The sequence below is a fragment of the Callithrix jacchus genome, chromosome 2 (assembly GCF_049354715.1).
Source record: "Callithrix jacchus isolate 240 chromosome 2, calJac240_pri, whole genome shotgun sequence".
Lineage (NCBI taxonomy): Eukaryota > Metazoa > Chordata > Mammalia > Primates > Cebidae > Callithrix > Callithrix jacchus.
Genome location: NC_133503.1, coordinates 47,012,690 through 47,022,569, shown reverse-complemented (window position 1 = coordinate 47,022,569; position 9,880 = coordinate 47,012,690). Strand labels below are relative to the sequence as shown.

The following is a 9,880-nucleotide window of genomic DNA, read 5'->3' as shown; positions in this document are numbered from 1 at the left end:
GTGTGTGTGTGTGTGTGTGTGTGTGTGTGTGTATTTCCTGTGAGAAGACGTGGTGTTCATTGGTGTTTCTGTGGGTTTATGTCTATGCATTTTCTGTGTGTGTGTGTGTGTGTATGTGTCCTCATATCCATGTGTTTCTTGGAAGCTGATTGGGATTCTTTGTAAAAAAAGTTTTTCCTAAACAACAAGACTTCTATGTTTTTCAATTTTTCTTTATAGTTGTGATATTTTATAACTTGATCTAAGAAAAAACACAAACCGAAGTAAAGATAAACTTTGTGGGAGATTAGTTTTTTTATTGATGTGTTAAATAAAAAAAAAGAAGCTAGTGTGTCAGTAAGGCATGCATTTGTAGGGGTATCACTGAAACTTTCTCCATTCAATCAAGATGACTCTGAATCTGGCTCTGTCTCCGAGGCAAAACATCAGTAAAACTGAAAGAAAGTCCATCAGAGCCTGGAGATGATGAAGATGATGATGATGGTATCATTCCTTTCTATCCATGTTCATGGAGAATTTAGCAATTTCCTTCGTGAAGAAACTGAACTTTTCCATTACTTTTCCTAAGGGAAGACAGAGTTCACAAGATTCCTTAACACAAGATGAAATTTTATGTAATATTAGATCTGAAAGGAAATACAGAGATTATGAGGCTGAACCTCATTTTACAGATAAGGGAACTGAGTCTCAGAATTGAATTTTCTAGCCAAATCACGTTCTGACAGAAGCAGAATTTCCCTATTCCAGTGATAATTCCACCCCTTTCCTGCCTCCTCTGATTCCAGACTCACTGATCATTCAGTGTCTTAAAACAACAAAGAAAGAGTATTCTGGCAAAGAAAATTAAGGGCCCTATCTCTCAGCTTTTCCTGGTCAGCAAGGCCTTTGATGAAGCTGGATCCTGCATTAGTGAGAACTTTCATCATATTTTCCTTCAGTGTCCCTTGAAAAACAGCTAGTTTCCTGGCCAAGGGCTAGTTTCCCCACCTACCTATGTGACAGAATTTTACCTTTTGTGAAATAAAACCTCCCAAATAGGAATAAATACATAGACATGTCATTGTGCGCTCAGGGTTTGATATTCTAACTTGTTAAGGTAATCACAAAGATGAAAACACAAGATCTAAGTGTCCAAAATCCAGTGGCCTAAAAGAGTTAACAACGATCACAGTGGACTTGGTATGAGACAGTTAAATGCAATTTACATGTCTTGTACCAAAAAAGTGACATCTGCCTAGCTACATATCTGCAAAAACGTTGTGTGGGCCAAAGAAAATACCTAAACAAAACATGTCTATGGTATTCTGGTCCAAATACTGACAGCTTGTATCCCTTATTTTAGATAAAGGAAAAACAATCATTTTTTGTAGCCTTTATTTTGCAGCCTTATTCCCCTTTAAAGCTACAGATACTTAGAGCTTCTAGGAATTTGAAGATAAAAATCCTGTAGACACCCTGTGTCTAAGAATCAAGCTGCACTGAGACTGTTAAGTATCTTGGAAGTCAGGTAGTGTAGTGGTTTTCAATAATTTTTTGAGGGTAGGGAGTTCAGAGCCCTTTTTTCAAACATGAAGAACACAGCACTCCACTACTTAATATAGTCAAAGCTAAACTTAATGTCATAAACTATCCTATATGGTCCCTTTAACCCTAATGGTGATTCCTGACTTGTCTCTATAGAACTTCTGTGCTCTGGGACAGCAGTTTAAGAATTCACAGTCTTACTGGATTCCCACAACTGACAGACAGGAATTGGAGGTTCTGTGATGGGATGGGACCAGTATAAGCTGGCAGAACAGGTGACACTACCCTGTCTGATTGTGCAACAGTCCGTTTTCTATCCCCACTTGCTGTTCTGAGTGGGAATAATTATAAATTATAGCATATAGAGATTTAAGCTGGGTCCTGGAAAGAAGAAGGATTCATAGTAGAGAGCATGGGTTCAGATCTCTTTTTCTTCTTATGAGGTACTCACAAGCTCTCAGTACACAAGTGACATTCATTCCCATAGGTGATGTAGTCAGAACCACAAACTGGCAGGTATGTGATGGGGCAGGGGATGGCCACCACTGGATACTTCTTGTAAATGCTGCAGTCCACCTGTGTCATACACAAGCAAATATCCTGTTTTTTCTCCCAGACCCCAAGCTAGGATACCTTGGCCACTCTTAGATATACTACAAGGGCTGGAAGTCCCAGCTCAGATATTCAGATGTTGCTTGACCACTTCTGTAAGTACTAGTATTACCACTATGACAAATACTAGTACTACCATATTCTATTTTTTCTAATCTCAGTTAACAATTGCTGGGCATTTCTGCGCTAGACATTAAACTTAAATCTTACATTAATTTTGTTGTTTAATCTTCAAAACAACTAAATAGCGTAAGTTTTACCATTAAGTCTCTTTATAAATGGAGAAATTAAAGCTTAGCGATAACTTGTTCAAGGTAAATGCTGGTAAGTATTAGAGCTAGTATTGAAAACCAGAGCCTGTGTAATTTATCAGGGTATTTTTGCCCCGCTTCTTACGTGTTACGCCTTTTAGGAAAATATTACCAACCTCTCAGCTGGAATGCAGCTCTCCCTCCTTTAACTCTGGAATGTTTAAAAAACAGTTTTAAAATATGTTTGTTTATAGATATATTTCTTCAGTTGCCTTCTGGAGAGCAGATACCATTTCTCCATATGTGTTTGCTTCCCTCTTGAATCCTCCTAAATGTACTGAATTTATCCACCATAAATTGGCTAAATGGCAGTCCATAGGCATTGGCATTAAAATGTTATTCAAAATACTCACTGTTTTTAAAGGCAGACTAGCAGCTTCTGAAAAAGAGATGCAGATGAAAATGTTAAAAATAAAGCAAATTTTACATCTCATTAATTAATATGTTTCATTCTATATAATTAGATTTTCTCTGGCAATGAATTTCAGCACACTCTCCATCCTTATGCAAAATCATAGTTGTTTGCTGAGGAAGTTGAATGGCCAATGGGTTAGATTAACCCTTGGTTTAGGCAAAAGAATTATCAAAATTTCCTCCATTTATTAATCATGGGATGTTTTCTGAACCTCATAGTTTTTTTGATATTGGCCAAAGTCAGGTAGCAATAAGAATCATGAAAATCATCACTCTTAAGAGCCTGAAGGATCATCTTTGATATCCTTTCCTTCCTAATTGATATAAAGAAATGCATTATTGGAATGTCTTTAGGGGTTGGAAAGACTTTAATTAACTTTTCTCAACATAAAAGCCTAATTGTTGACCCTTGGCTTTTTGAGAATTGTGTTTTATTTTAATCCCTACAAACTGATTTAAGAAAAATGAGAACACATGGACACAGATAGGGGAGTACTAAACACTGGGGTCTATTGGGGGGAAAAGGGGAGGGCCAGTGGGAGGGGGAGGTGGGGAGGGATAGCCAGGGGAGAAATGCCAAATGTGGGTGAAGGGGAGAAGGAAAGAAAAGCACACTGACATGTGTGTTCCTACGCAACTGTCTTGCATGCTCTGCTCATGTACCCCAAAACCTAAAATCCAATAAAAAATTAAAAAAAAAGAAGACATCTAAATTTTTCTGTATCTTGACACTAAGGAATAGTGTATCTAATAACACTCACAACTTCCAGTGTCCATATGAACATATGAAATGAAAGACTTATGGATAAATTAGATCATTTTTTGGTCTATGGATGCAAATAAGAATCATTGAAAGTGAAGACATTAGACTCAAGTCTCTCAAAGTACAGACAGAATATAAAATTCTGTTACAAACTGTTATACTTTAAATTCTTACAACCAGATGTTTCTGAGATGCTCACATCTCAGGAGGGATTATTTGTGAAAACAAACTTAATGGCTGTATAGGGCATTGTCTGACCTTAACTTACCTGAGATGCTGTAGAAATGGATCACAGTACAGAACAGAAGGAGACCACCAATGATCTTCATGCTGGAAATGGCTGTGGTGCAGAGGCTGCTCCGAGATTGTCACTACAGTTGCCTTGACCATGTCCTGGGAAAGGGGTCATGTTTATATATGTGCAAGGCTTGGTTCTCCACCTTTCCTATGAGGTCATCCAGAGGATCGCAAAGCACAGTGTCACACCCTGGGCGGTTGTGTTACAGTCCTTGTTACTTAACTGCTACCTCTTATCTGACCAGTGATTTGGTTAATTGAGATAAGTATTCTCTCTCTGCCCCAAAGGTGGGACTGTTAAGAATTCTGAACTTCATATACTAGAAGAGATTAAGTATGAGCTTCTTGGCTTAGTTATAAAATAAGTGGAAATTTCTTTTATTTTACAAAACTGGAATTGATTAAACCCAGATTAGACTAATTACACCTATGTTTATATCTTGGTACCTGGGGAAATATTGTTTATTTTTGAGGAAATGAACCAATGAAGCAAACTGAGACCTAATAGAAGGAACAGTGACTTTAGCATTTATGAGGTATGGGGAAGATCATTAACATACTACTTTTGACATGTTCTACCTGTATAATCTTGGATAAGTCATTACATGCTGTGAGCCTGAAGAAGGCTTGGTTGCGTTGTGATAACATATAACTCCAAGATATCTGTAAATTAAAACTTTGTTTCTTACTCAAGCTACACATGTATGGTGGTCCGCTGATCATGCTGTACTGCCTTCACTGTGGATGCCAAGTGGACAGAGTGGTCACTATTTGAAATATTGTAGTCAAGGTGAAGTGAAGATGAGTTCTCAGTTCTCATGTTAGCAATGAAAACTTTCAGCCCAGAGCAATGCTACTGTCACTTCTCCTTGTGGTCTTACAGCCATTACATGCTTTGTTATGTATGGAGTGAGTGCAATCAGTCTGATATGGTTTTGCTCTGTCCCCACCCAAATCCCATCTTGAATTGTAGCTCCCCTAATTCCCATATGTTGTTGGGGGGATCCATGGGAGATAACTGAATCATGGAGGTGTTTTCCCCCATGCTGTTCTCATGATAGTGAATAAGTCTCACCAGATATAATCGTTTTATAAGGGGTTTTCCCTTGCACTTGGCTCTCATTCTCTCTTGCCTACTGCCATGTAAGACGTGCCATTCACTTTCTGCGATGATTGTGAGGCCTCTCCAGCAATGTGGAACCTCTTTTTCTTTATAAATTACCCAGTTTGGGGTATGTCTTTATCAGTAGCTTGAAAACAGACTAATACACAGTCTGACCTTGCCCCCTGAAGGTCAGATGGAGAACTAGAATAGTTGCAAACAGCAGAGAGATCATCCCAGAGACTGAGTTTCATCCTAATCCAATAGGGCCTGTTCTTAGCCACAATAGAGTTCACATAATTGGAACCATATACATAAAAGTCTGCTCTAAAGCATAGTGCATTTAATAATGTTATTGTGATTGTTATTATCATTGACAAACCAAGAGTTAATGCTCTGAGTTGCTGACATTAGATTGTAAACTGTATTGTCCATGTGCAATTGTCCAAATGGCTGCAGTTTACTTATTGATCTTAAGGACATATATAAGAAGACCTGGGGAAGGCAGTAGACTGTCCCACTAGTTTATGCTTGGCAGGTTTATTTTAGTGCATTCTAAAACATAGCATCTACAAAGTATATTAAGTAAATAGTAAATGATATTGCATAATCCCCTAAAACCTTGATTCCTATATTAGTTTGGAAGGCAATATAATATAGTGGTTAATTGAGTAGATCTCATTTAGAATCTTTCTTCTAAAAAATGTTGACTGTGTGTTTTTTAGTATTGAGATTAACATCTGATACTTAGTGATCTTTACAACAGAAATGATATTTACTCTATAGGTTGTTTTGAGTGTTAACTTAGATTTTCCAGACACACATATATTACACAGTTGACTCTTGAACAACTTGGGAGCCAGGGGTGCTGACCCCCCACAGTTGAAAAATTAACATTCAACTTTTGATTTCTCAATAACTTAACTACTAATAGCCTATTGTTGACCTTATTAATAACACAAACAGTTGATTAACACGTTGTGTATGTTACATGTATTATATACTGTATTCTGACAATAAAGTAAGCTAGAAAAAAGAAAATGTTATTAAGAAAATTATAAGAAAGATAAACATATTTACATTAGTTAATTGGAAATGGATTATCATAAAGATTTTCATCTTTATTAACTTCACTTGAGTACACTAAGGAGAAGAAGAAAGAGGAAAGATTGATCTTACTGTCTCAGGAGTGGCAGAGGTAGAAGCAAATCTATATATAAGTGAAACCATATGGTTCAAATCCATTTTATTCAAGGGTCAACTGTGCATATAATCTCTTATGGATGCATGTCTGTGAGGTGTGGTCTGTGTGGCGTGTTTGTGTGGTTTGTGTGTATTTGTGTATCAGGGTGCCAAGTTCATAATTATATCTTGATATATGGTAGCTAGTAATATGGAATGTGCTCTTCATAACAGCTCATTAAGGAAGGAATTTTTATTACCCTAGTTTTGCCAGTGAGTAAGTTAAGACTCAGAGGATTTAAGTAATCTTCCATGGATCATGATACAATTAATAGAGGAAACTGCTGAGTTCAGTCAAGGAAAAGAAGCAAAGTAAAGGTTTCAATAAGGAGAAGTAATTGTAGGTTTCATTTTTTGCCATGAATGTTTGAAAAGAATTAATCCTAAGAAAAAGGGTTCAAGATGAGGTGTCTTTATTGCAGTTTGAAAATGCCCTTTGTTTTCAAAGTGCAATAAAGAGGAGTAGGAATAGGGTCAAAGAGTGGTCAAAATGGTGGTAAAAGATAGGATCGCAGAATTTTTAAAAAATGTTTGATAGAGCGGAGAGGAATGGAAGAATCTGAGGCTACAGAAAGATCTAGAATAGACTGAGCATGTCTTAAAACTGAAGAGAAGAAGAAAATTTAGACATAAAGTTGAGAGTGGCTAATTAAAGGCATGTAGAAAGATTTAAAATAAGGTTAAGAGCACAGATGAAAAACCATTTTCTCTGATACATGAGAGAGAGTAGAGTGGATAAGAGGCATATTTTGCAGGTTAAGGAAGGAGAGATGTGGAGAGCCCACTGCGAGGTAGGCTCTGGTTGTTCAGTGTTGGTTTGCTTTTTGCACTGGGAGAGCTGGGTTGGTCTGGAAGCTTGAGAAAGATGATAGAAGACCTGGTAGCATGTCAGATAGTCAGCAATGGTTCTAAAGTTTAATGGCAGCTGGGAAAGTTAGAACTAGATTTTAGAAGGCCCAATCAGTACTCTTCTGCATATTTCTCCCAGAGTTTGTGTGACATGGAGTGAGAAATGGGGAATAGTGATTTTATAGATAGGGAGTATATACATCAGAGGCTTGAGGGTACCATAAAGACTGCATTAGGAGGTGGCAAAAATTGGAAGAGAGTTAAATGTTTCAGAAGGTTCTGATGGATTATACAAGGTGCAAGCAGTTAAGTGTTTGAGATCAAGGTTTAGGTGAACTGTGATAGGTATAGAAAAAAGAACAATTATTAAGACAGTAGGCGCTAAGAGTCAAGTTGTCAGATACAACTTCTCGGGGTAGGGCTGAAATAATGATTCTCAGGGTGTATCCAGTGGGTGGAGATAAAGTTCTTTCAACTGAAAAGCATGAGGAAAGGGGAGGTCAAGGGACCAGGAGAGGGGTTGCTTTGGGTTTTGGAAGCCATTTATATAGACAGGAAAATTTCCAGCTGGATACTGAGGGACAAATTATGGAAGAGGCTTTTGGAGTGAGAGTCAAAACCTGTGAGGATAAAAGCAGTCCATTTCAGGATGAGGATAGTTTTTTCCTTTATCCTCGTAGTCTTGCAAGGAGACAAACTTAAGGCCTTGTAAGAGAGAATCACTATGGTCCTGGTTCCATCATGAGGAAGGCAGAATAAAATTAGCTCTTTTCCCATTTAGGAAAAAAAGTGCAGCTTGCTGCCAAAATTCGTTTAATTTTACATAAACACACTCTTTGAGGCTGAAGTAAATCTGATTTTTTGGTGTGAAAATAAAATAGAAAAACTGTTCTTGGAGTTATTTCTAAACAGAACTTGTCTCTAATCCTGAGGTAACAGAAATGTATATGATGATCAGTATTTAATAATTTTATTCTCGTTTGGTAAATTTTGAAGTACAGAATAGCACAAAGCAAAACATCATATTCTGCATAAAAATATTTCATTTCTCTCCAGATCTTTTTGCTATCCTTGTCATTGTGTAAGTAGCAAACTTTGCAGTGACCAGTTGGATTCCACCTCCCTAATGTTGGTGGTATGCTCTTGGGGACATTTCTTCCAGACAGGCAAAGAGGAGTGACATCATCAGAGGACGGACGACCTCAAAGACATTGCTGCCCTGGTCTGTGATGTTTTTCCAGCATTCTTTCAATGAATGTCAGTCTGAATTTTACATGACTAATCATGTGCTCAGGATTGTCCTTCTTGAACAGGATGTAGGAGTTCAGCACTGTAATGTTTGGAAGGAGGCAAAAGAATTTCTTATACCAAACCTTTCAGCTCAGTTGGATAATAAGCAAAAGTCTGATCAGCCAAGTCCACTGCTCCCATATTCTTGTTGTTATCCACAATGACATATGGCTTCTTAGTTTTCTTTCTTTTCATTTCTGTGTCTACTTCAATCACAGTATCCTGGTTGATATGCTTTGGCTCTGTGTCCCTACTCGAATTTCATTTCAAATTGTAATTCCCCTGTGTTGGAGAAGGTGCCTGGTGGGAGGTGATTAAATCATGGGGGCAGATTTCCCCTACCTGTTCTAGGGGAAATGATAGTGAGTGAGTTCCCATGAGATCTGATGGTTCCAAATTATGTGGCACTTCCCCCTTCTCTCTTACGCTCTCTCCAGCTACAATTAGAAGAAGGTGCTTGCTTCCCCTTTGCCTTCTGCCATGATTGTAAGTTTTCTGAGGCCTCTCAGTCATGTTTCCTGTTAAGCCTGCAGAACTGTGAGTCAATTAAACCTCTTTTCTTCATAAATTACCCAGTATTATGTAGTTCTTTATAGCAGTGTGAGAATGGACTAAGACAATTGTGGAATGTTGACGGCATTGTCACCTAATTCTTTTTGGGGTAAATGCTGCAGCCACAAGTGCTACTGGCAAGTATTCTCAGGACAAATGGGAAAAGGATTTGCAGAAAAGCATAAAAATGAATAGAAAATTTGAGAGCATTGGGAATTTTTTCCCTTATAAATGTGGGGTGTCACAAGGAAGAGCAGGATAACTCCTTAGAGGGTTAGAGAAGGGTGAGGGAATTAAATTGGAACAGGGCCTGTATGAAGAGTTCTTGGGTTAGTTAGCTGGAGGGCAGGAATCCAGTCATAGAATAGTGACTCTAAGGATGGACTGTTATGATAAGAAAATTAACCATATATTCAGCACTTACCATGTGCTAAAAGTGTGCTACGCCTGCTGTGTGCATTATCTCATTTCATACTTAAAACGTCTTATGAAATAAGAATGGCTATTCTCCCTGCTATTTAGTTGCAATAATGGGCACTTAAGAGATGTGGCTAGCTTAAGGTAAAGGGCCAATGCTTTTTAATCACTCTGGTGTGTTACCTTTAAATCTAAACCTAAAAGGTAGAGTCTACAAATCTACCTTTTAGGTTTAGATTTAAATTTAGATTCACTGGACACTGAAATAATAATAGTATAACTGCAGAATAATAGCAGTCAGGAAGAACAGCTAAAGATCTGAATGAGCAGCAGAGGGAGCCGAACACTAGGGTAGAGTGTGTGACATTTTCACCTGTGAGGATCATTGGGAAAGAGGGTGCATTCCAGTGGGGAGAGAGGAAGACTGAAAGCCAGGTGCCAAGGGTTCCTGTCCTGTTCCTCATCCTCATCTATCTATCTAGGTAGCAAATGCTGTGACAACCCCTT

The 9,880-nt window shown here is 38.0% G+C and overlaps 1 protein-coding gene across 1 annotated transcript; it reads right to left on the bottom strand.

Moving 5' to 3' along the window:
- Positions 1 to 275: 275 nt before the first annotated feature.
- Positions 276 to 4,012, bottom strand: SPINK7 (serine peptidase inhibitor Kazal type 7). Its single transcript, XM_002744343.5, has 4 exons — positions 3,893 to 4,012; positions 2,801 to 2,826; positions 1,976 to 2,100; positions 276 to 563 (listed from the first exon to the last, which is right to left on the bottom strand). Exons 1-4 carry the CDS (start codon positions 3,951 to 3,953, stop codon positions 518 to 520), a joined length of 258 nt encoding a protein of 85 aa, XP_002744389.3. The 5' UTR covers positions 3,954 to 4,012; the 3' UTR covers positions 276 to 517.
- Positions 4,013 to 9,880: the final 5,868 nt, after the last annotated feature.

What these genes read in the sequence shown, in the direction of transcription:
- SPINK7 (XM_002744343.5), bottom strand. Translation starts at nt 3,953, where the DNA reads ATGAAGATCATTGGTGGTCTCCTTCTGTTCTGTACTGTGATCCATTTC. An exon ending in CTAGTCTGCCTTTAAAAACA is followed by an intron (nt 2,101 to 2,800) that starts GTGAGTATTTTG and finishes TGTATGACACAG; the next exon opens with GTGGACTGCAGCATTTACAA. An exon ending in CACTTGTGTACTGAGAGCTT is followed by an intron (nt 564 to 1,975) that starts GTGAGTACCTCA and finishes GTCTTCCCTTAG; the next exon opens with GAAAAGTAATGGAAAAGTTC.